General features: G+C 40.2%; 1 protein-coding gene across 4 annotated transcripts in view; it reads left to right on the top strand.

Moving 5' to 3' along the window:
• Positions 1 to 24,346, top strand: part of ARK2N (arkadia (RNF111) N-terminal like PKA signaling regulator 2N) — an 83,252-nt gene extending 58,906 nt beyond the window's left edge. For 3 of the 4 annotated variants that reach the window (XM_081801320.1, XM_081801318.1, XM_081801319.1), the window contains 3 exons: positions 619 to 801; positions 12,261 to 12,387; positions 20,323 to 24,346. In XM_081801320.1, coding sequence (XP_081657446.1) covers positions 619 to 801; positions 12,261 to 12,387; positions 20,323 to 20,512 — 500 coding nt within the window. In that variant the 3' untranslated portion in view covers positions 20,513 to 24,346. The remainder of the gene's footprint in view (positions 1 to 618; positions 802 to 12,260; positions 12,388 to 20,322) is intronic. The other variant, XM_081801321.1, reaches the window with a different exon arrangement.
• The last annotated feature ends 2,218 nt before the right edge of the window (positions 24,347 to 26,564 follow it).

The following is a 26,564-nucleotide window of genomic DNA, read 5'->3' as shown; positions in this document are numbered from 1 at the left end:
TCCTGAAGGTGGATTTTGTGAGTATTTTCTTTTTTGTAGAATGTTGTAAAGTATATAACATCCCTGATATTTGTAAAGGGCTTTACTGGACATAGTCAAGTAGAACTCTTAGTGTTAGCCTTAGTTCTTTAGAATAGAAAAATACGTATTTGATTTTCTTCTCTGAATCTATTAGTGACTTTTTAAGTATTAGCTATTAAGAGAAAGAACTAGACTCATTCTCTTAAAAACTATAAAATGAGTTTTAATAGTTTGCCTCAGTTTTTTTCCTTTAAAAAATCAGTTTTACTCTCTGTGGAGTCTTCCCCTTTTTCATAATCTTTTGCTCTTTAGAAATATGGCAAGAACTCAGTGTAACTTTGTTCAGTATACTGTTGTCCTCCGTTCTTCATAATTATGCTCCTTTTCTACTTTTCAAATGTGTCCCTCATCTTTATAAGCTTGGGTTATCTTTTCCACTTTCACATCATGTACAAAATATTAGGTGTATAAAGTGCAGCTTTTCTGACCAGATAGAATAATAAGATAAAGGCAACTGGCATTTGGAGGGCTCTTAGTTACAGAAGTATTTTTCACCCCAGAAGTTAGATACAAGTATACATTTTCTTTCCTCCCTAGATGGACCTCCAGTTGTAGCTTATTATGATATGTCTGACACCAGCTCTGACCCAGAAGTGGTAAATGTGGACAATTTATTGGCGGCTGCAGTAGTTCAAGAGCACAGTAATTCTGTAGGAGGCCAGGACACAGGAGCTACCTGGAGGACCAGCGGGCTTCTAGAGGAGCTGAATGCGGAGGCAGGTTGGTCTCCCTCCCCTCCCCCCTCTCATGGTGTACTGTGCATGTGTCCCAGCAGCTGTTCTCCTTGTAGTGACCCTGCCAATGAGAGCAGGCCAACTAGACATCTGGCATTAGATGACTGTGACTATCCAGGGTGCCATTTGTAACTGAAAAGGAGATGTGGGTAGCATGTCGTTCATCTTTCCTAATGTGAAGGAAGCAAAAATGAGAAATAATGGTAGGCATAGGTAGATTCCAGTAGACCTATTTCTTGGGTTAAAAATACTTCACATACGTTAAAAACCATCCAGATGGCCTTAATACTCCTCCCCGCTCCTCTTCTCCAGGGGCTTCCCTCACTTAATCTGTACTGCGACCTTACTTTGCAGTGTGGGGAGGGAGCTTATTAAACTGGCCCCTGGGGGCTGCTCCTGTGCGGGGCTGCACTGTTTCTTCTGCTTCTCGGTGTACCTGTCCCTGTCAGTTCCTCTACGGTAGCTCTCAGGTTGTCTCTTCCAACCCTTTTCATTCAGTTTCTGCTTCTGGTATCTCAGGAAAATCTCTCTCCCTGTCTTGCATAATTTATCTGGGCTCTGTGATGATTCTGAAGAGTGATATTTATTCACTAAAAAAAAAAACCATTGCATTGCTTTTGAAAACATTGCCCAGTGCCTCCAAGTCTCCTTAATTGTGTTCCTCAACACTTTTTCAACATTCTTTCTCATTTAAACCTTTTTCTTAAAGCACTAGTACTTAAGTTTGAAAAGAGAGGGGGAGGGGATTGAGAGACTGCTTTTAGTGTGTATTTTCCTACTTTAGTGTTACAGAAGGATTATAGCTTCCTAGTTAAATTATAAATTGCACTGGCTTTTATGAGCTACTCTTATAATTTAATCACTACCTAAAATATTATGTTTATGGGTTTTACAAAAATAATAATAGGTTTAGAACATATATATATATATTGAAATTGCTAGGAAATAAAAAAGGAGACAGCGCTCCACAGATCATTGCCCTTAATTCTTCCTTCCATAATCTGATTGGAACAAAATAAAAATCTCTTATTTGTTGAGTTTCTGCTTAATTTATTATAGCTAATTTTGGAACAGGACCTGACTTTAGCTTTAAATATGTTTTGACTGCTAACTGCCTGTTTGACCTTGGACAAAGTGTCCTCTGGACTTCAGTTTTTGTATGTATAAATACTTGCTTTGCCCAACAAGGATCTTTTAAGGATTTATTAATATGTATAAGTACTTTAAAAAATTAAGCAGTAATATTTTATATCAAAGGAGAGTAGTTTGACCACATTTTGTTCAATATGTATTTCTAAGTTATATGACTTGTTCTATACACTGGATAGTTTATCTTCATTTTTCTTCTGTTGACCAGTGATCCATTCTACTTCACTTTTATTTCCCTGTTTCTTAGTCTTGCTGTTAAATGTAGATCACTGTATAGTAAAGTCTTGGGGAAAACATGAATGATTACTTTTTGTTTTGCTTTTCATGTAGAGAATTTTAATATTCGTTTGAGCCATATGGAATTGTTAATATTTGACTTTTTGACCTGTAACAAACCCAACAGTTTCACACAATTCAACCTAATAGTGCAAAGATGTGGGCTTTAAAGTATCCTTAAAGTTACCAGTATCGGGGATAGCATCACATTTTTTTTTTCTTTCAGATTTTATTTATTTATTTGACAGAGAGAGACACAGTGAGAGAGGGAACACAAGCAGGGGGAGTGGGAAAGGGAGAAGCAGGCTTCCCGCGGAGCAGGGAGCCCGATGCGGGGCTCAATCCCAGGACCCTGGGATCATGACCTGAGCTGAAGGCAGACGCTTAACAACTGAGCCACCCAGGCACCCCGATAGCATCACATTTTAAAATTCAAGTAATTGTTAGCTTGATTGTTTAAAACATCACTAGCCTTTGTGTACTTGATTCTATTTTTGATTGTTTTTTTTGAATTTCAGTCACATAAATTTTTAAAGAATATATCACTCAGATACCTTCTTAAGAACCACCATTCTTAAGAAATGAAACATTACAAAAATATGTAAGGGAAACCCCCACAGCTTCAACTCTGTTCCCTTTCCTTTTCCCTCTCCATTCCAAAGCTGTCTTGAATTTGGTATATTTGATGTTTGGTATTCCGTGTGTTTCTTTATATTTTTACTGCATTTATTATGTATCTGTAAACAAGCATGTTTTAATACTAATTGATATTATATTGAACGTAATGATTTGTAACTTGCTTTTTTCAACATTTTGTGTTTTGTTCTTGTTGATAAGTATAGCTCTAGTTCATTCATTTTTCACTGCTGTTTAGTATTCACTGTATGAATATATCATAGTTGACCTACCCATTGTCTTTATTGGACATTTAGGATGTTATTCCAAATGATGCTACCATTAACATTTCTTGTACATGTCTCTTGGTACACGTATGTGATTAGTTTCTTTAGGATATAATATATAGAGAACATACGCATGTATTGGGCCACACATATTGTGTGTAGATTTTTGTATATCATCACTGTTCAACAGATCCTCACCACATTTTCTTATGAAGCCATATATTGGCTCAAAGTCTTTTTTTCTAAATCTGACAATGCAGGTATGTGAGTGATAAAACTTAATAATACACTCTGGTCTTGATATAACTGTCTTAGTGGGAACCCATCTCGCAAATTTTGAATATACTTACAGTGCCACAACAAAATGTTAACAGAATTCATGCTTGCTTGCCAGTTTACAGTTTTGAGATTTGAATTCTAGCATCAATGAGATGGTCATTCTTATGGTTTGAATTTTTTTTTTTAAGATTGTATTTATTTCAGAGGGAGAGAAAGACAGGGAGGGAGGGAGGGAAGGAAAGAGAGAATGAGTGGGGGAAGCGGCAGAGGGAGAGGGAGAAGCAGGCTCCCCACTGAGCAGGGAGTCTGATGCATTTGGATCAGGAGCTGAAAGACGTTTAACTGACTGAGCCACCCAAGTGCCCCCCCCTTTATTTAGATATTTATTTATTTATTTATTTGACGGAGACACAGCGAGAGAGGGAACACAAGCAGGGGGAGTGGGAGAGGGAAAAGCAGGCTTCCCGCGGAGCAGGGAGCCCGCTGCCAGGCTTGATCCCGGGGCCCTGGGATCATGACCTGAGTCGAAGGCAGACGCTTAACTGAGCCACCCAAGCGCCCTAGGTGATGTTTGTGTATGGAAAAGAGTTTTTACTCTTCAGTTTTAGTTTTTTTTTTTTTTTTAAGATTTTATTTGTTTATTTGACAGAGAGAGAGAGAGAGAGCGAGAGCAGGAACACAAGCAGGGGGAGTGGGAGAGGAAGAAGCAGGCCTCCCGCAGAGCAGGGAGCCCGATGCGGGGCTCGATCCCAGGACCCTGGGATCATGACCTGAGCCGAAGGCAGACGCTTAACGACTGAGCCACCCAGGCGCCCCTCTTCAGTTTTAGTTTTAACCAAGGAAAAGAATTGAAATCAGAAAGCCACTGGTCAACAAAAGACCTAAACTTTCCATTTCAGCTGTTGTCATGTGTTTCCTTCTCCTTTCCTGATGCTAGAATTGAACAGTGTAGTGTAGGTAGCAGCCTGCTGCCAACAAACATCCTGGTTTGAACCAGCAGCCACTTACATACTGTGTGAACTCAGGTAAATTACATAAAGCCTCAGTTTTTCTTCTCTGCAAACCGGGATAAAACTAGTATCCATCCCAAAAAGGTTATTGTTCCCATTAGGTGAAATGATGTCTATACTATATACTTAGTGCAGAATACAGCACAAGGTAGGACCTCAGGAATGCTGGCCAGCATTATGTAGCGTATGTATGCTGAAGTAGGCTGAGTAAGGAGGTGATTAATGGACCTAATCAGTGGATTTCTAATTTACTGTTCTGTCCCGGAGTGAGTTGCTCTGGCCACAGGAATTTCCTATACTTAGCCTGAGCATAAAAATTACCTAGGGTACTTCTAAAAATTCAGAATCCTAAATTTCTCCCTGAGGATTCTGTAAGTAGATCTGGTATGGGGTCTGGAAAATCTGTTTCTAGTAATCACTCCCAGGTAACTCTTGTGTTGGACATGTTGAGGAAACGGTATCAGTAAATAGGAATATGGCTTAATTTTTACTTATTGCTAGTAGTAGCTCACTGTACATGTAAAAGTAGATAAGGCTAAAACAAGCAGAAATCTGAAGGACTCTTGGTATGGAAGGCTTATAATTGTGGTAAACTAAGTTTATTTAGAGTGAACCCCCCCCTCCCGGAAATTAAAACTTTTACAGAAATGATATGTTTTTTCCATCAGCCTTCTTGTCAAGAAGGTGGCCCATGAGCATGTTCCCATCCTTAAAATAGGGATGATGATCTTGATTTGTCCAGAACACTAGTTATAGTGCAGAGAAACAAATCTTGGGTTTCCTGTTCTTAGCCTAGGGCTTTTTATAATCAGACCAGAATGGCCATGTTTCTATTAATAGCACTTTGAAGTCAGTGTATCAGTCTTGTGAAGGAGATCACATTTGGTCAGATTTCGCTTGTTTTTACCTGGTTCTTATGAGCTCTAAGATTTTAGTTTTCTGACTTCTTTTGCCCTACTTTTTAAAGTTGTTTTTCACATTCTTACTGAAAAATGCAAGGTAATAATTCACTTGTTTTCAAGCTAAATGAATGATGACTTGAGATACTAACCTTTTTTATACCTAACGTGTCGCTGTCCTCCTGTCCTTTAATGTGCTGCAAATCGGCTTTGGACTAGTTCTTACCCAGTAGATTTGTGATTTAAAAAGTAGCTACATTATTTCTTTTGAAGACAAAAAGAAAATGTTTGCCATGATAATTTAGTTACGATTTTATGCTGTTTTCTTTCTGATTTGTGCGTTGAAAAGGTCTTTAGTGGGAGGACAAAAACTTAGAATTTCTCACGGAGTGAAAGAAGTTATCTTTCCGAAGAGCTACACAGAGACAGCCAGCTGCCCCCATAGTTAAATAAGTCCTCTGATTTATTTTCAGTTTAATATATGGTAATTGTGGTATTTACACTTTTTCTACAGGGCTTATTCTTGTCCTGCAACAGGAAAGATTATTGCCACTGACCGTATTCGAGAACCCCAGAGCATCTTTGAGGCTCCGTTTTGTGTATGTTTTAGCCATTGCTCTGTCACTGGATTCCTGTGAGGTCATAGGTTGGAGGGTTGACAGTGGAGGATGGCCCAAAGGCCAGAGAATGTGAAGCTGTGCACAGGAGCTCCCAAAGGAATGTATGACATACTGAAGAGGGTTACGTTGAGAGAAAAGGACTAATTGCCCTGGCTCTGAAATAGACCGAAGAGGGGGTATATTCCTGGCTCTTGGAGAAAGCCTTGGTGTCTCTTGTAGAGCATGGTGTCCCATAAACTTGGTGGGGTCACAGCTGACTTGTTATCTGAGTGGCACATTTTATCTAATGGCTCTGACAAGAAATGTGGCAAAACTCTCACAATCATTAGTCTAGAGTTAACATTCACCAGGAAATTTGTATTTAGCCCCCATCACTTAACCTCAGCGTCCCTTATTTCATTTTATACTGATTTTTAGACTAAAGAGTAAAAATACTGGCCACAGGAGCTGACCCTGATTTTAAGTGATCAGTTTTAGAATATCACACAAGTTCCGTAAATGCCAGCAGGGTGGGATTACAATTTTTATGGCCCAAATCATGCTAACAAAATGGTTTGAATTGATGTAATAATGTGAAGGTGGTATGTAAAGTACTAGTTTCTGGATCCATAATGATGAATAAAGTTAGAAGAATCTTAAATATTGACGGTAGTTACCTTTTCTTAAGATACTATAGTAGAATTGTGAGTAAAAGCATAGTAATTTTTCATTTCTTCCCCTTTATTTTATTATTTTTTTGTTCTTCCCCTTTCTTTAAACAAAGGAAGGCAAAGAGATATTTCCAGATCTGAAGTGAGGCTTTATAGGTGATAGGGTCAGGATGAGGGCCTAATCAGTAAAGATTGATTATTCAGAAATATTGGTGACTGAGACAGAACATTTCTTTTTTTTTTTTTTTTTTTTGAAGATTTTATTTATTTATTTATTTGACAGAGAGAGAGAGAGGGAACACAAGCAGGGGGAGTGGGAGAGGGAGAAGCAGGCTTCCCGCAGAGCAGGGAGCCCGATGCGGGGCTCGATCCCGGGACCCTGGGATCATGACCCGAGCCGAAGGCAGACGCCTAACGACTGAGCCACCCAGGCGCCCCCAGAACATTTCATAAGTTGGAATTATAAATAAGAACTGCAGGCTACCCTCAGATAAAAAAAATAATTAAAAAAAATTAGAACTGTGGAGATAGAACTGGGCACAGAGATACTAAGAACTAATTGTGTCATATTCTTGTCATGTTTTCTTAATTACTGTTGAAAAGATTTGAGTAATCAAGGAGGAGTAGTTTAGTTATAGCAACCATGATTCCTACAATCTGCCTTTTTAGTTTGGTTTAATTCAGTTATCTTGTTTATTTTTAGGATGGTAAGGGCTGAGCCCCTTGCTATGAGTCTAACCACAGGGAGTGTTAAGTGCCTCTTGAGCCTTGGCTCCTTAGAGAGTAGGCATGGAGAATTTGGGGGTGGTTGTCCACATAAATAACAAGCACTCATATAGTCATAAGTAATCATGGTAGCAGGAACTTAAAGTGGAAAGAGAGAGAAACTAACCCCAATGCCAGTAATGTTCCATGGAGGGGTGAAACTGTCCTGTAGTTAGTATTTGGAAGTGCTCTGGAAGGTGGGGGCTGCTGGTGTTGTATGAGGATGGAGGGCAGTATTCGTAAGTGATTCTGGTCCCCCAACTGTGGCGTAGGAGCAGCTTCCAAGGACTACAGGGTTGGTGGCATTTTCAGGAGAGTCAGATTTCCACAGGGAGGTGAAAAGTTCAGTGCAGTTTTCCATGGATCTGGCATTCCAGAGGGCAGTGGAAAAGTTGTAGGAAGGTAAGTGTGGGTGGCTGGAGCAAAGGAGAATAACAGTGGAGTGGAGGATGAGACAGGAGAGCAGTCCCAGAGGGCTTATGGGTCCCAGAGGCTTGTGTTTGTGGGTGGCCAAGAAGATAGAATTACAATGTTTTACTTCTCATAATCACTGGTTTTCTTCCTGCCTCTTCCTCTTGCTTTCTCCTTTTCCACGGGGGCTCTGGTATACTCTCATGCTGTTAACTTCCCTTATACTGTTCTTCCGCCTCACTGACCCATCACGCGGCCCTTTGCCAGCCCCCTGCTAGCGTCACTTCTTCCCTGCTCCAGCATGTTTAAGCCCAGCTCTCCTGTGCCATAGCCCCAGCTCCCTGTAGAGTGGGCTTTCCTGTCACCTAGCTGGCATAGTCTGATCCCTGGACGCACACTTGGAACCTGTATCACTCTGCTTAGCATAGCTGGAGAAAATCAAATAACGGCAGAATCGTGGGTTGAGTTAGCTTCCTAATGTGCAGCGTCACCCTGGCTCTCAGTGCTGCGCAGCAGATCCTGTCTTTCCTTAGGCAGTTCTGTCTTCATAGTGGTTGCTTCACTTTTCTGAACCCTCATCCTGCTACCCACCCACACCTGTGCTCTGCACATGGCCTTGCCGCATTCTTCACAGATGAACGTTGCCTCAGCCTTCTGCCATCACGCTTGTTTCTGCTCTGCCTTTTTTCCACATATGGCCGGGTCTCTCCCATCTTTTAAAGTTCTTCATACACACACATACCTCTCCCTCAGACTCATTTTCCTTTCTCAGTACTATCCTATTGCCTTTTTCTTCATAGCCAAACTATTTAAAATGTGTATATTCTTCCTTTCCGTTATTCTTCACCTTGCTTTGCTACATTGGGTTTAGCCCTATCACTCCTCTGAGGCTCTTCTTGCCAAGGTACATGTATGGTCATCTTATTGCTGATTCTAGTGGACTCTACCTAGTCCCTCTTCTCATTGGACCTCTCTATTGGGCACTGATAAGCACTTCTTCCTAGAAATGCTCATTCCATGGTGTCCTGGCTTCGTATTTTAAGGTTTTCTTCCTACCTCTTACTTAACTTGGTGAGCTCCCCTTCATCTGCCCATCCTTAATTATTGGTGTTTGTCAGGGTTCTCTTCTAGGCCTCCTTCACTCCTCTGCTGCCCTTTACCTTCCCACCTACTGCCGAGGACTCTATTTCCTCTCTAGACCTCTGACCTGAGCTTTAGAATAGTACCTCCAGCTGCCTGTTGGACATCTTAAAGGCACGCCATCATCATGTCCTGAGCAACCACCCTCATCTGTTCATTGGTGCACTGAAGGGCACTGTAACTCTGTCCAGTTACCTAAAGCAGAAACCTAGCCATTATTTTTTACTAAGTTTGTTTGTTGATTTGCCTGATTCCCAGCATTGCTAACCCTCTGTATATACACGTACACAGATAGTATCCCCCCATTTTGTTTCTTTACTAGTTTGGCCGTAATTTCTCACCCAGGAAACTATAGCAGTCTAACTGGTTTTCTTGCCTTTCATATTCCCTGCCCTGATATTAGTTCCATTTGTACACTCCAAAAGGAAATTTTTGAAAATGGAAAACCAGATCATGTCATTGCTTAAATTCTTCAGTGGTTTCCAACTTCTCAAGGTCAAGTCCAGACACCTTGCCCTCTGAGCCCTGCTGACTTTCCTAGCCTCATTTCCCATTACTGTTTTTACTACATTACCCCACATTTTGCTGAATTTTTATACCCTAAAGGGCAACACAGTGTTCCTTATTGCTACTTTCCCTCACCTGTGCCTACTCTTCCCTAAGAGCTCTGTGTCCTCAATTATTCCCAAGTCTGGGAAATTTCCCTTTTCTGTGTCTTTAAACGTACTCCTTGCTTCTCTAACAGAGCAATTTTCAAGCCATAGTATAATGGACTGCTTTTTATAATCCCAGAGTATATCGTGAGCTAGTTGAGGGTAGACACTATATACCTCCTGTCTTTGTTCTCCGTAATATTCCTAGCACCTAGTGCATAGCCTGTCATAAACAAGTATTTATTGTAGGAACAAATAGATGAGGTACATTGTTAGAGTTGTACAAAGCAGGGCTGCTCAAAAGATTGAATATGGACAAGCTGAAGGCTTGAAAAAAGACTATTTATATTCCTTCCTAGCAGTGCAGTAGGAACAGTGCGTGTGATAATAGTTGTAACTTCAACATTGAACTGGACATTGGACAAAACACTTGGCCACAAGCAAGGTATTGGGGTCAGAGCAAGAATCTGAGTTTACCAAATCAAGACTTAACCATACGTACTCTCCATTTAAGCAACTACCCCAGATTTAACAAAACTGGGTTTTGTCTGGTGAATGCCGCCTTTCATATGCTCATAGGATTCAGTTATTTCCCCATTGCCAGTATTTAGAATCCTATTTCTGCTGTTCTTTAATACAGAAAGTTAAGCCCTTGCAGACTGTAATATAATCTCAATCACCAGTTGTATCTGGGAGCCATTTTAAGCTTTGTGGTCTTCTGTTTTCTCATATGCATTATAGTCAACCGAATAAAAAAAGATAATATTAAAGAATTGTTAAAAAAAAAAAAAAAAGACCCACAGTTATATTCAAACTTGATTGCTTTTTACCAGCTTTCACCCAGCACCAAAATACTTTTATAGTGTTATATGTGACACTTTCTGTGTTATGCATACACTTCCCCAAGTTGTTTTTTTTTTTTTTTAAGATTTTATTTATTTGACGGAGAGAGACTGCACAAGCAGGAAGAGCAGCAGAGGGAGAGGGAGAAGCAGGATCCCCGCAGAGCAGGTGGAGACCGATGTGGGACTTGATCCCAGGACCCCGGCATCATGACCCGAGCTGAAGGCAGTTGCCCAACCAACTGAGCCACCCAGGCGCCCCCACTTCCCCAAGTTTCTAACGTAGACAGTAGTCACTGTCTTTGGACATCATTGCATTTTGCTTATTTAAAGTTTTTTCCCTTAGGCTAGATTCCCAGAGATGGGACTACAGGGTCAGAGGGTTTAAAAATTAGAAGGCTTTTGCTTTGGGACTGTCTATAACTTTCCAAAAGGGTTATACTAAAAGTTCTCAGGAGTATGAAAGTACAAGGTTTCTCAGTGACCTTGAGGCATTGGAATGAGTGATATGAAGGGGTGAGGGAGGGGGAAGTGAGAGTCATGTGTGTAAAATCTTACTGATCGTGGTCTAGTTTATATGAGGTGTCACCAGGGATTTTATTATTTATTTATTTATTTTATTTATTTATTTGACAGAGAGAGACTCAGCGAGAGAGGGAGCACAAGCAGGGGGAGTGGGAGAGGGAGAAGCAGGCTTCCCGCAGAGCAGGGAGCCCGATGCCGGGCTGGATCCCAGGACCCTGGGATCATGACCTGAGCCGAAGGCAGACGCTTAACGACTGAGCCACCCAGGCGCTCCAAGGATTTTTTTTTTTTTTGATACAGAGACATAATATTGTGTTAGATGACAATATATTTAAATAAAAATACCTTTTAAAGAGTAATTGAAAATTTGTACCTGTTGCAACTCGGTTTATTTCATAACTCCTAGATATTCTAAATTTCCTAAAGGCCAGAACACTTAAGAGCTGGGTACATAGACTGAATTATTTTAACTCTTGTTAGAATTGTTTATATTGCTGTGTACTTTGCTGCTTGCTCTTAGCCTTTACTGAGAGAGAGTTCTATGAAGCTCATGTTTTCGGTGCGTTGGAGAATGTGTTTTACTGCACCATGTAATAGATGCTTTGTGAAGCCCCTTGTGAAAAAGTTCTTACATGCCCCAGTGCCACAAATTGTTATGCTTTTCCAAGAGTATGTGGTTTCCTTCTGTCTAATAAGAACTATCAGCAACGTACAGGTTATATTTCAGTTGCTCAGAACAAAAACTATGATCTGCCTCTAGCCTTTTCTTTTAGATGTGGTTTAGATTTTGTCAGCTCTCCATTCCTTTTGAGAAAGACTGTTAAAATTGTTTAAAATTTAAAGAAAATTGTTAAATCCTTCATAAAGCATTCCAGTATAAATATGTTATTAATGAGTATTTCTGTTATTTATTCCGTTTATGCCTTTGAACATTTCTGGTTTAGAATTTTGTTCTATTAAAATTCACCGGTAAGCAGTAGAGAACCCCGTTGCCCTCTAGGTGGTGACAGACCTGTTATACAGGTCATTTAAAAGCAGACAGGAGTTGAATGCAAAAAGCATTGTGGAATAAAATATAATAGAGTATTATCACAGTTTATATATACCTATTTACTAAAGTACTCAATGTGTTTTTTGTTTTTTTTTTTCTTTTCTTCCTAAGGAATAGAGAGCCAGAGACTTGACAAAGTTTCACTCTGGTGAGCTCTCGTACAGCAGTCCTGTTTCTGTGATTAAACCTTGATGGGAAATCTGTCAATGAGTTGTTCGTGCTGCTTATAAGAAGTCAAAGTGTAGAGCTTATTTTTTCCCCCTTCTCTCTCAGGTCATTTGGATCCAGGATTCCTAGCAAGTGACAAGACATCAGGTGGCAATGCACCTCTCAATGAAGAAATTAATATTGCCTCTTCAGATAGTGAAGTGGAGATTGTGGGAGTTCAGGAACATGCAAGGTAGGATATTAAGTGGAGCGTTCTGATATTTTAAATGTGAATTTGATTTTAACCGGAAGCCAAGTGAGAAGAAAATGGTAGTCCTCATGGCATGGCTGGCATGAATGGTGGGAGCTATCTCTCATCTTCCTTTGGCTTAAAAAAATGCTTTTTGATTAGACATGATATGAGCTTCAGAATGTGTTGCATATTGTCTCCTATCAAAAACTTTTCAACCATACATGTATGTGAAATAGAACTGATGTTTTCCTCTTTTATTTTTAGCAAATGTCTAGATAGCTTGATAGATTTTTCTCTTATGGCTTAAGTATCACCCTACTTTTCCCCCTGTCATTCATATTTTCTTGCCTTTCACTTTATCTGGAAATACATTGGGAGCAAACAATTGGGAAATATACATTGGACATCATACCTCTATTGCTTGTTTCTCTCCTTGTCTTTCATTAAAACTTGCGAGTTACTTCGGTCTGTTCCTAACGTAGTAGATTTCTAGTGATGTTCATGTGACTCAGGCAGTACTCTTTTTTTAGGATTAAAAAAAAGCCACAAGATGTCAACTTTGTGTAGTATTTGAAAATTTTTGAAATTTGTCATTCTTTAAGTTTAGGGGTGAGCAAACTGTAGCCCACAGGTCAAATCTGGTCTGCTGCCTGTTTTTGTATGGACCTTAAGCTCAGACTGGTTTACATTTTTAAATGGTTAAGGGTAGGGGGAGGGGAGATCAAAAGAAGAAGAAGGTTTTGTGACATGTGAAAATTATATGAAAAGAAATTCAAATAAATTGCATTTATCCATAAATAAAATTTTATGGGAACGGAGCCGTATTGTTCATCTACATGTTGTCTGTGGCTGTTGCGCTCCAGTGACAGTGTTGAGAAGTTTCAGCAGATGCCTCATAGCCCTCAGAGCCCAAGATACTTACCTCTGCCCCTTTGTAGAAAAAATGTACTGACTCTCACTTTAAGATAATGTTCCTAAGAATCAGTTATAGCCTTCTCAGAGGTGCTCCTGAGGAACATTTCACACACACACTAGAGAACAAAAATGTAGACTTGGGAAAATTTGTATTCTACATTAGCAAACAACTTTTCTCCTGGGCCACAAGAGTTAAGTTGTGATTTCCTGATTGCCCCAAGTAGGCATATGACACAATATCTACATTGCCTGGCTCTTAGATCTGATTTTATTCTTTGGTTAGAAAGGTAATAAAACATTCACCAGCATTTCTTCTGTCATGTATATAAAAGGTGAACTTAGGAGTGGAGAGTGCAGGCAAAATACACATGTGTGTAAATTGAGGCTACGTTTGTCTTAATGAGAACTGATCGTAGTTTCTGAGAGCATTTTTCAGGTTGTACCTGTTGGGACTTTAAGGATGTAGAGTTAAGTCATTGTTTTAATATGTCTTCTCCCCAAAAGTGGCCCGTTCTCAGATGTTACCAGAGTTAAACATGCCGACTTATCCCTCAGATGAGAGGATAGAGCTTCTGATTTTTTCCTTTACTTTAGCATGTGTTTGCCATTATTTATTTCACCGTTGTTCCTTACAATATAGAAGACATGATTATCCTTTAATCCCTACTATAAACCTTATCTTGCCTATTAACAAATTGATAGAGGTAAATTATCTTCAATTTTGCCAGGAGCACATTATCCATTCACCAACTTCCTCTTGAGTTACGTTTCATGTTTTAATTCACTATTAGTCATGTGTTCCTACTGAAGTAGCAAAGAGTAAGTAATAACCTATGTTGCTTACTTGATCTCTTTGTCTCTGAGACATATTACTTGGTCCAGTTCTCTGTTAACTTCTATCAGATCTCCCTTCTTTACTGTTTACTTGTGCCTAGAAGTGTTACAGAGTGAGCCACCTTTCTTCTTGGCTTCTTTGTTCAACTTTTCTTCCATCATAAACTCTTTAGCTTCTTTTTTTCTACCAGTATTTTGGTATCTGGAGTTAAAATTATCATTATATTTCTGTTAAAACTTGGAAATTTAAATTCTAAGTTCTTACCCACCACACACACACACACACTCTCTCTCTCTCTCTCTTTCTCTTTCTCTAGTACTATTACTTAATAGGTCTTTTATCCAGATTGTCATGTTACTCTGTAGACCTGTTGATGTTCCACTCTTAAACTAAGTCAAGTGGCTGGCTACGTTGTAAACAATATGAGGTAATGTTACTTTCAAGGACTTTTTCCTTACAGGCTCTGAATCGAGATATGTTTTATTCTGATCCTTTGGTTTGAATCCTGTGGAAATGCTATCTTAGAGGTGACAAATTGATTATGAAATCTCAGAGATGGTGAATACTGCCCATATGATAGAATGTACAGTTGGCAAGTTTTGAGTACTTTGAACGGACTCCTGTGTCATTCTGAGGGGATCTTTTATTTTGCTTTTTGGGCCTAGGACTGAATAGAGTCTCACTGGCTCTTCTGTGTCTTTCTGAACATTTTTCCAGTACTTTCTTTAGAGGAAGCCTGACAATCTTTCAAACATTTGAGATTAAAAATCTGAGAAGCAGGTGGGGGGAGAAGCTTTCTTGTTGGTTGCTTCGGAGTGACCACTTTGGCTGCCTGTATCTCATCTGGAATTTATTTCTTTTACAGGTCTAGGGTTGCAGTTATGAAGTATTGATGGGCTTCTGGCAGGGTTATCGCTTGGAAAAAGGTTTTAGGTTTTGATCCACATCTTTTCTAATTTGATGTGCATGCATAGATGTTTTGTGTGGATTTAGTTGTCCTGTTCTTATTTTTTCTTTTGATATTCTACCTTGCTGTGGGCTTTCTGAGAGTTTTTTAAAAACTCAGACTTGGTTCTTGAGTTGTTCTCTTTGGGATTGTGATTGCTCTGACTTGAATTGCGTTGCGATTTTTCCATATTGGAAGCATTTTGTTTCACATTGACTCAGTAGTTCTAGTTATGTTGTGTCTTTTTTTTTTAACAGTTTTTCTTTTCCTGCACGTTAATATCTTTCCCTGCTTTTTAAATTTAGATTTTGATATGTTCTCTTAGTTTCTGTGTTTCATCTAGTCATAGACTAGAAAGCATGCCTTCTGAACTAATGGTTTGAATGCATCTTTTATGGCTGTCTTGTATTGCTGTGATTAACTCCGGACGTTACCTAAATGTTATCATTTCTAGATGTTAATTTTGGGACAGTCCATTTTCACAAGATGTTCTTCGCCAATGAGATAGAGACTTTTCCAGCACCTCTAGTTCCTCTGTGCCCATTTAATTTTGCAGAAGTTTTAATTTATGGCCCTCTGCCAATATTTTTCTTTGTCCTTGGTCCTTTTTCCTTTTCTTCTACTAGCCTCATTGGTAATTGCCCTAGGAAGATGAATGCATACAGAACAGGCCTTTCTGTTATGGAACTGTTGGAACAGTTTCTTTGGTACCTGTCCTGTGAAGCTTTTGGGAATAATCAGATCCTTACCTCATTTCACCGTAGTCTTTGATCCTGTATTCATTTGTCTTAATGTTGGTTCATCCCTCCACAGAAGAACTGATGCTAGAATCCTTTTGCATTTAAGACTGATTGCTTCCTAGAACCAATTGCAAACATCAGTCTTCAAAAAAGCAAGGGAGACAGACAGGCATTTCCCTGAAGCCAAGGATTCGTTTCATCTTCAGTTAGGAAAAATAAGTAGGAATGTTATCTAAGAGGTCACGTTCATGCTCTGTAAATGAGAGCAAAAATGATTAATGTTTAATGTTGTTTTCTTAGGATAGTAAGTTAACTGTATCAAAAGCTGATCATCAGAGCCTGCCCTCTTTCTGTATTTTTTCTTTTCCACTGTGAAGTCTCTCCTTTATTGGTTTCAGTATATGAAGAGCAGGAAATTATTCTTTCAAAACTTATTATTTATAAAGTAGGTTTTTTGGGGGGAAAGTGAGTCCTAAGCATTTTCTTGGGTACAGGACTCAAAATATGACTCTAGGTTATATTTTATGCCTATTGCCCATCATACACAGATAAATGGCTTTATAAAAGCACAGCCTGTATCTGCACTAGAATTGGATTGGATCAATTAAAAAACAGCTGAGTATGTTCCCATGCCAGATCTTTCATCATACAGAAAAGGGTTTTGTGATAATCCATGAAACTGTATTTTATGTTCGTAGCCTTACCAGAAATTTGAGCCTCTCATATCCTTCTTTATAGGGCATCTCTATAGGGCAGATAACAATTGTTCTGGTCCCTTTTCCTCCTGAAATTTTTTCTTCCCTCCCTATCTGGTATAAGTTGATCTATAATGTACACCATCTTATAAAATAGTTGAAATGGTTCTCCAGCATTCTTTTGTTTACCAGCTTAAGTCTTTTTGCCCTGTACTTAAAAAGGAAATGTGGTAAAAGCCTTGTTCTGGCCTCATCTATGTCTTAGCTACCATTTTATTCAAGGAGGTTGAGGTCATTAAATCACAAAAAATTTCTTGAATGTTTTATTGGCTTATAACACACACAGAAAAGTTGTAAGTGTACATTTTACTTTTTGCAAACTGCCCACACTCAGGTAACTAGTGCTCCAATCAAGAAACAGAAATCCCTCCTGTGCCATCTTCCATTTACAACCTTCCCACCATTGTGCCCCCTGTGCTACCAGCCTCACTTCTAAAAGGAGAGTTTTGCCTGTATTCAAAATCTTAAAGTCAGTACTAACCTTAGAAGTCATCTTAGAATACTCTTTAATATTCCTGACAGATACCCTAGCACTTGCTTGAACATTTAAAAGGCAGTGTATTCCATTAGCTGCAATTGTTGTGTAGTAATGATCATCTAAAACTTCCCTCCATAAACTTGATTCGTGGTTGTTAGTTTGCTCTTGAGATCTCTGTACAAGGTGGAGTAGCCACCTTCTTCCATGGTGATTCTCTCTTCTTTGGGATTTGACCTTCCAGTTGCAGTTAAATAGGAGCTGAGAAAGCTTTTGACTGAAGATGGGATCATCACATAATCCAGAGAATCTAAAATTTTGAAATGAGAGAAACAGACTGAGAGGGTTGACGCTTGAATCAAATGAATGAGACCTAGTTATTCCATCATCCTTAGGTTCTTTGAGGTGCTCAAGTGTCTTTTCAGCAAATTCTCTTTTTTGCTTAAAGTAGTCCAAGTTGGTTTCTAGTAACTGGATTCATTTGTAACATAACTACAGAAGTGATCTAATTCAGATAGTTGAAGTGCCTCATCTCCTTATTCTCCTTTCTGTGTCTACCAGTCCTCAGTGGTATATACTGTCTCTACACCTCTCACTCTCCTACTCTGAGTATATTCTAGAATCCGCTTTGCTGTTTATCGAATGATTCCCAGGGGCCAGGCAGTGCTCCTTACAATCAGACATAGTATAGTGCTTCAGGTGCAGTCTGAGGAAGGCATAGTTACTTAGTGGAAAATAAACTCCCTGATGGAGACATTTTTTGGGGTCCTGTGCTTAACTTGCTTAAGACCCTGGACAGTTGTCTTTTGGCCTTGGTTTTCTCTTCCGTAAAATGATCCGATCCCTTTTATTTTATTTTTTAAAGATTTATTTATTTATTTTAGAGAGAGAGTGCACTCAAGAGAGCAAGAGTGAGAGTGAGCGTGGGGTGGGGAGGGCAGAGGGAGAGAGAAACTCTCAAGCAGACTCCACTGTGATCTGGGAGCCCGATACTGGGCTCAGTCTCACAACCTTGAGATCATGACCTGAGCTGAAGTCAAGAGTCAAGACGCTTAACCAGCTGAGCCACCCAGGAGCCCCTGGATCAGATCCTTTTTAAAGCCACTCCCTTGTATGATTACTTAGGGAGCAGTGCAGAGTAACAGTTGGGACTAAATACCTCTTTTTTTTTTTTTTTTGAAGATTTTATTTATTTATTTGACACAGAGATAGAACAAGTAGGCAGAGAGGCAGGCAGAGGGAGCAGGGAGCCCGATGCGGGGCTTGATCCCAGGACCCTGGGATCATGACCTGAGCCGAAGGCAGCCGCTTAATTGACTGAGCCACCCAGGTGCCCCCTAAATACCTCTTTTATTTTGGAGATATTTCTAGGAATTCTGCCAAAGATTGCATTGATTCTCTCTGTAGCCATTCATTCTCTGAATTCTACTAAGTTCTAGCCTCTTGTACTTGTACAGGTGAGCTTTCGAATTGTTGAAGAACTTTATATTTTTAAATTGTTAATCTGGGCCTATTTTTGCACTCTGCTTTGCACTCACTATGTTTTGCCTTATCTAATTTAATACACACATTGTAAAGCGACAAGCTGATGTGAAAAGCAGTGGACTCAAGATCAGACCTGGCTTGCAGCTCTTTGGCCCACCACTTTCAAGCAGTGTGACCCTGGGCAAATCATGTAACCACCTGAATCCTCGGTTTCCCTTTTGGTTGAGTATGGATAGTAACTTCTCCATCTACCTCATAGGTCTGTTGGGATTGTCAAATGAGGTGAGGCTGCTTAAGAAACTCAGTATGCTAGTGCCATCAGTCATCAAAACTATTTCTATAAATGTTGCATGGACTCCTTTGGCTGACATTCTTCTGAGATTACAAGATCACTTCATCTGAGTGTACTTAATGGATTGGACAGATCTGGATTAGTCTTTGGATTTTATGTCTCATATTTTAGTGCTTTTCACTAGCTAATCTTTGAAACCATAGTAGCCTCTGGGTTAATAGCTACTTTGCTCATTCTGAACAGATAATGGGCTTCTGGTATGGTAACAAATCTACAGTCTGCCCCTTGCTTTGGCCCCAGGGGATCTGTTTTTTGGCACCTCTCTTGGTAAGGGAGTAACTTTCAGGCTACCTTTGTAGGAGCAAGGCTTCTTTGCAGGGTCTTAAGAGTCCTTCATCAGTTTTGCAACTAAATCTTGTCCATTGTTACCCTAATGTTCTTTTGCATCTGGTAGTGCAGGTAGCAGTGGGCAGAGCTGGAATTCTCCAGTGATCCAGCACCACTCGTTGTACCAGCCTGTTTGAGCAGCTGCTCAAGACCCACTGTAGTAGTTTATGTGACTAGAATCCTACCAGCTGTCACTTTCACGTATATTACGCAGGCTCTGGTCAGTAAGTTAGATGCGAGGACCAAAGTAGCACCGAAAGCTTGAGCGGCCTGCCTTCCACTCATCAGAATCCAGAGTCCCTCAGTGATTCATCCAGGAGGCTCACAGTTCTAGCATTTGATTGGAATGTGGAATTCATTATGTCAGTGTTGCAGAAACCGTTTTCTTCCAGTGAACTCTTGGTGAGATTTATCAGCAAGGCAGTTCTGTCCCTCTGATAAAACACTTTTAGAGGACCTTAACAGATGGAGCACTTCAGCCTTGTTACTTTCCCTGAACTAAGACATAAAACACATAAGCAGTTCAGATGAATGAACCAGGTGTTCTGTTGTGACCTTCAGGGTAAGGGAAATTGATCCTTTATGCATGACCTAGTACTTACAGACTCCTAGAAATCCAATCTGTAAAGGAGTATTACTGTTACTCTCTTGGAAGATACTATTCCCAGGATGGCATAGAACTTATTTAGGAGAACAGCTTATACCTATATTTCTTACTGTTTCATCTGGTTAGACTAAGATTGTTTGGGTATCTTAATTTTGCTCTGGATTTATATTCTGCCCTGTCCTGAAGACCCCAGAGGTTTAATTGTGTTAAGAGAAACATTATGTTATCTGTCCATTTCAGTAACAGATCTAGACATAACTCAGGAGTTTCTGACTGAGACAAGACTCTTGTCCGTTTTTAGGCTAAATTGAGAGAGGCGGGAAGGAAGACAGAGAGGGAGGAGGATGGGAAGGATATTGGTTGTGAGTTTCATGAACTCACACAGTAGGCTTATCTTTGTAAAAGTATCAGTTGGTGCTACTGAAGCCATATTGCCTTCTGTTTTCCCTGTGGTGGGATTAACCAGGCTTATGCTTTTGCTCTTCACCTCGATTGCAGGTGTGTTCATCCTCGAGGAGGTGTGATTCAGAGTGTTTCGTCGTGGAAGCACGGTTCCGGCACGCAGTATGTCAGCACCCGGCAAACACAGTCATGGACCGCTGTGACTCCCCAGCAGACTTGGGCTTCACCCGCGGAAGTTGTTGATCTTACCTTGGATGAGGATAGCAGACGTAAATACCTACTGTAATACAAGGTCACTGTGTTTCCTCTGCACTGTTCCCTTCCACTTCCTCCTCCTCCTCTTTGTGACATGGAAGTTCATTGTCATAGCTTCAGCCTCAGAAGCTGTTTGTGGCATTTGTATAATCGAAACTCATGGAAAATTGCCCCCCTCCCCTCCTTTTTTTTTTTTTTTTTAAATTAAAAGAAGTCACTTAAGAAAATAACTTAGCACAGAGAAAAGAATTTCTTCTTTCCCTCAGTAGAAATATGAGGATGATGAATTTATTAGAGAGCTTCATTTTACTTGGTGACTTTTGATCTTAGGAAACTCTGCCTTCCTTTTAGAATAGTATTTTAATTACCAGGTGAAATGGATTTCAGTTTTTGAATCTTGTATTTATTTTTCTGTGTAATAAAATTAATATCTAGACTTGACCACTGTCAGCCCACCCATTGGCACTCCTACCTTAGGGCATTTGCACACATTTAGTCAGGTCCTTCTTGGCACCTAGTAGGGCATGTGCATTTGAAAACCTGTCCTTAAAAACAGAAGACAGAAGTATTACTTTTCTTTTAGCTTAAGTCTTCTGCCTTCTTTCCTGACTTTGCTCCTGGCTGACTTCCCACAATACAAATAATTGATATGGCCCTTTGTGTTTATAAATACTGCTAAGGTGACTTAGTTGGTCTCCTTGTTGCAATAATTCATAACTCTTTGTAAAATGTCTGCTTTTAGGGCAGAGGCATTTCAGATAGATACCCACCATGAGGTTTTCTGGGCATGGGAGGAGAGTATTGAGAGATCAGTAGGAAAATCTCTCTCCCTCAACTTTTTTTCCTGGTTTGTTCAAATAATGGGAGAACACAGATACCTATTATTTAGGTAGAATATGAAGAGTTGCGTTCACCTCTTAGACTGTGGGCACTTACAAGTCTGAGAAGACAGTGCCTTCTTTCATAGCTGGTCTCTTCATAGAGGAGGAACAACTGTTCAACACTTGAGCTGAAATAGACTTGATGCTATATTTGGGTCTTCTTCTCCTCTACCATCTAAAAGTGGAAAAAGCAAAATGCACCATAAGAAACCAGATGCAAAGCACATAAATGACACTGTAGGTTTTATAGTCTCTCAATAAGCAAAGGGTGATAGGAGCTTCAGGGAACTCAGGAAATGCCAGTGTTGGAGTTTTGTGGCATTAGTTACTACCTTTTTTCCTCTAACATGTTGTAGTTACTAGTGAATTCTTTTACAAGCAATACCTAGTTAGAACACTATGTACTGTGCACAGGGAGGAGTGAAGTACTATTGGCTTAGAAGACCTCATCTTTTGTTTTCCCGTGGTTTTTGTTTGCTTTTCTTTTGTTTCCATACTTGCCATATAACATTGCTGTAGCCCTTTGCTTCCCTCCCCAAATGCCTTGGTGGCTCTTCCTTATCATAAGAGCATGGAACTACCATTTTCAATTGTCAATCAGTGGACACACATGTACCAAGTACCTGTCCTGCGTAAGGCACGGTGCAGGGTAGGTGCAGCGGGGCTGCCAAGACAAATGGGGACACCCCTGCGTGCACATGCGTCAGAGTCTGCCTGGCTCCACCTGCCTGGCCTTTTCTTCTTCTTCTTCTTCTTCTTCTTCTTTTTTTTTTTTGGTAAAGACTCATTTAGTCCTTTACCCTTCTTCCTGCTGCTTTAGTTCTTCCATGTACCTCTTCCATGGGAGTGGATATAAGTGTGTGTTCTTTGATCTTCTCTGATAGCCTCTCATTTGATCTGGCCTCTGTTCTTCATCAACTTTTTATTTTCCTGTCAATCTACTTTTAATAGATCAGGCTTATAAAAGATCATGAACCTCCAGTTTTAGCACCTCATATATCAAGTCTCTCACATGGCCACAGTTCTAGATAAAAACCAAAGATCCAGAGGCCAGAGCGAAATAGGACCTTCTGCAGATTCACTACTGGTGTATCCTTGGACCTTCATATTTTACTTTAGGATTAATTTATTGAATTTTACTGTTACACGTTGTTTTTGACTTGAATTAAAATGCTAGACAAAGCAGAAATGTACAATTTCTGGTCTGTGTTTTCCAGGAAAATCATTGGGAAAAGAATAGAGTGGATTATATGACTTGAAGTTTTTGCAGCTTACTTTTTCCCCAGCATCAGGGCAGAGCCCCATTTTAAAGAATGTTTTCGCATTACCTATTCTTATGTTAATAGTGTGTTTTGTCCAGTTCCACACAGCAGGTGATTTCCCATGACATATTTTCTTTAGCCCCTAGTAGTCATCCTCTAGAGAGAGTTCTTCTGGTGTGCTGTGTGCACTCTGGATTGGGAGCAGAGAGCAGAGTCATAACCAAGCTCTTCTGTGGCCTTTTGCTTTTACACCAGGTCGCACTTTTCCCGCACCTGCCCCCATTCCAGCATCCTGACTACCTGACTTGATGCACCAGAACAGGGATTTAGAAATTAATATGCAAAAGGGGGAGGGGAAGGGATGGTAGAGACAGTCAACTGTTTTCCCCTGCAGGGTTGGGATTTTTCCACCTACTAACTAGAGAGAGACTCTGTTTCAACTCTTCTTTCATTGCCAGATCCAGAAGAGTGGGGGTGTGGTTTCTGGCAAGGTATTGTACTGATAAAATTCTGTGGGTAACAACTCCTGTGACATTTGAAATTTCTTTTAAAGGGATTGTTGTTAACCAAAGTGTTGGATTTGGTAGCATAAATACTTCTTTATGCTTCACAGAACATTGTTCAAAGCTCTGCTAAAGTGGTGCACTTGGGTCACAGGTTGGATTGTGGCACAAATTCAGTTAAGTCCCTTCCTGCCCTCCAGTTTGAAACCACAGAGCAAGAACTGGCTGTTGCGTCCTTGCTGCTGCCCTAGAACACGTACGTGCTGCTCACCAGTAGCTGTCTTTTCATTCTGATGGAAGGGGCCAGACTGAATGGACTCCAGTATTCGTTACAACTGAGCATTGCATAAACTCTGCTTTTATTGTTCTCAATTATGAATATGAACCCTCTGATTTGCTAAGTTAGTCAGTTGTTCACTGTTACTTTTAGCAGATTAGCACCGTAGTTAACTTAAAAATGAATTTGTTGCCTGCTTTTTATACTGTGTCACAAGGTTTTTGAAAGAGCTGGGGACACAATGTTGTCTTTTAGTTTAAACTTTTTTTTCAAATGCAAGGAGCCCGTAATTTCTGTTTTCCAGTATGTGTATGATGTGACTTCCATGTATATATATATAAATGATTGCGCCCTAACCAAACTTCCTCAGATTGTGCACTGTTTGTTTAAAATAATCACGTATTTTAGTCCAATGCTGTTGTATTTTTCATTTTATTTAAAACACTACATCTTATTCTTTTAACAAATTTTAATGCGTAGTGATCTTAAAAGAAAAATCACTGGATAACTAGGAAATATTTTTGTTGTTTTGTTTTTTAAAGAGTACAAAGGTCCTATGAAGCCTTTTGCTCCTCTTACCATGAAAATGAAATGTTAGCCATTGTATGGCTAGGAACCAATGCACTTGGTGGTTAACAGGTCTGCTGTTACTGGAGTGTGAGCGTGGACTTGATGCAGTGACGACAAATCATTGCTTAGAGTTAATGTTTTAAAATGTGCAACTCTAGTTTTTAAAACAAAATTTAGTTCTTCTTTACATTCATTATTTAGTTTTTGTTTCCATTTAGTATTTAATGGTCTTTGGAGAAAAAAAAATAATAAAACAGAGTGTTATATATATATTTTTTGGTGCAAGATAAGATTTTCTGTTTTTTGAAATAAGTCTGTAGCATAAAGGTTAAACTATTTTAAGACAAAATAAAATAGAGTGTATTTAAACAATGATAATTTCTGAGGATTTTTTTTCTATCTGCTTCAGTTAATTAGATGGTGTCTGGAGCAGCTCCTAAGTTAGCTTTTGGATGTGAAAGTGGATTATATTTTGTTAACAGATCTTATTGGTATGCCAACTTTTTCCAAGCAATAGCTGTATCCTACTCCCAAGGTGTTTTGCACGTGGCTGTTGGTGTGTTAGATCTGTATAAAAGTAGCTTTGCACTGGCTTTCCTGTAGCCCCTGCCTCCCTTTCCAGCTAGGACCAGTGAGATTTCAAAGAGAGCAGAAAGCTTCCTAGCACCTTTGCTCCTGGGCAGAAAACTCAGCGGACAGTTACTTCCCGGGGGCCAGCACCAGCTGCACAAACTGCGTGCACTTGGCATGTGGTTGAACATCGAATCAAATATAGGGGGTTTCAGAACAGCCTAAAAGAACTTGTCCTTTAATTTGGTTCTATATTCGGGGTTTTATTTAGCTATAAAAATTATAGTAACTACATATTAACATCACATGACTTTTCTCATGTTAAAGGGAACAAGGAACTGGGGAGAATGAGGCCTGTCTTTACTAAAATACCACTCCTGGATCTCTTCATGTTCCTCAGAAATTCTTAGTTCTACTTGCACTGGAAAGGGGTCCATTAACAATGAGGAAATATAGCGTTAGCAGTTGGGAAATGTTTTCAGCATTCTGGAACAGTTCTCTTGAACTACCTTGTATCTGAGACCTCGGCATGTTAGTGCGTATGAGAAACTCTTCTTTTCTTGGACTCCAGAAGAAAACTGTTTATCTAGGTCCTTGCTTTTGATCCCTTTTGCCCTTGGATGCCGCTTTTATAGAATGAGTAAGTAAAATAATTTGTGGCTAGTTCTTAATCTCATTCTGCCTTTCTCCTTCTACGCTTGGCTGGCTTTTGGCCTCGCCTTGCCTTATTGGTGTGTTTTTCACGGTAGATGACAGCTATTTGTAACTTTACTCCTGAGAAAAATTATAGATAATACTTGACCAAATATATAAATAGCTCTTTGGCTCCAATTTTGCAGCTGAAGTAAAGTGAACCTCTTCTAGGTTTGGTTGTGTGTGTGTGTTGTTTTGTTTTTTAAAGATTTTGTTTATTTAACACAGAGAGCGCACAAGCAGGGGGAGCGGCAGAGGGAGAAGCAGGCTCCCAAGGAGCAGGGAGCCCGATGCGGGGCTCGATCCCAGGACCCTGGCATCATGACCTGAGCCGAGGGCGGACGCTTAACCAACTGAGCCACCCAGGTGCCCCTAGGTTTGGTTTTGTTTTAACTCTATTCCTCATCTAGGAAGGAGTGAACTTCCTAGGTCATTGGTAGGTATGACTTTCTTAACTCCATGTTTGAGAGCACCGAGTCACAGAGTCTGGGAAGTTCCTGGGCCATGGTGGAGCTTTGGCTGGGAGAATCTGCTTGGAGCAGAAGAAGGCAGTAGAAAATACCGGAAAGAACAGTGGGCTCGGACAAAGATGCAGATGATGACTGTGCACCTCCTAGAGATGCAGAAAGAGCACCCATTTGCTGCGGAGGCTATGGCACTATTCAGTTCGGTGCTGCCATGGTGCATCTCGGCGCAGGCGCAGGCCTTGTAGATGGAGGGGCTTTAGGCAGGCATCCCTCTGTGTGATGAGGATTCACTGTTTCTTTGTTTCAGCCTGGCCTTGCGATCCCATTTGGTGGGGTGGGTGAGTGAAGGGTCAGCACGAGTGCTGGCAGTGAAGTCAGACCTCAGAAGGGGGCTGTGGCAGCAGCAAAACCCCTGTGACCTCGGATCCTGGCCTGCTGGTTGGGAATACCCTTTGCTTGTAAATTGTATCGATCTGGCTTCTTATTCTTTAGTGAAAGAAGCTATAGGATACCAGCTTTTTCCTTCGTGCTTTTGAGAATTGACACTTGAGAGGAGTCACTTCTGTTTCCTTTCCGTGATGACTCCATTCTAAGGGTGGGAAGGTGAAGTATTGTTCACTGTTGAGCCCTCACACCTGTAATGGAGTCTGAAGCAAGCAAGTCTGGCATTAGGATGGACTTAGGACCTGGAGCACCAGGGGCCATTAGACCAGAGGGGAGGGTGTGGTGGCTAGTGTATGAAAAGCTTGATTCAGACTAGGAGATCCGTGAAAGACTATCTGACCACCTAAGGGAGTTAATTTCTATACCTGTAAAATGAAGAATTTCTCAGATCTCTTTTCTTATTTATTTATTTATTT

Source organism: Leptonychotes weddellii, chromosome 13, assembly GCF_054177405.1.
Source record: "Leptonychotes weddellii isolate Sample4059 chromosome 13, ASM5417740v2, whole genome shotgun sequence".
Classification (NCBI taxonomy): domain Eukaryota; kingdom Metazoa; phylum Chordata; class Mammalia; order Carnivora; family Phocidae; genus Leptonychotes; species Leptonychotes weddellii.
Note: the sequence above shows the minus strand (reverse complement) of the source record. Positions and strands in the feature narration are given on the sequence as shown.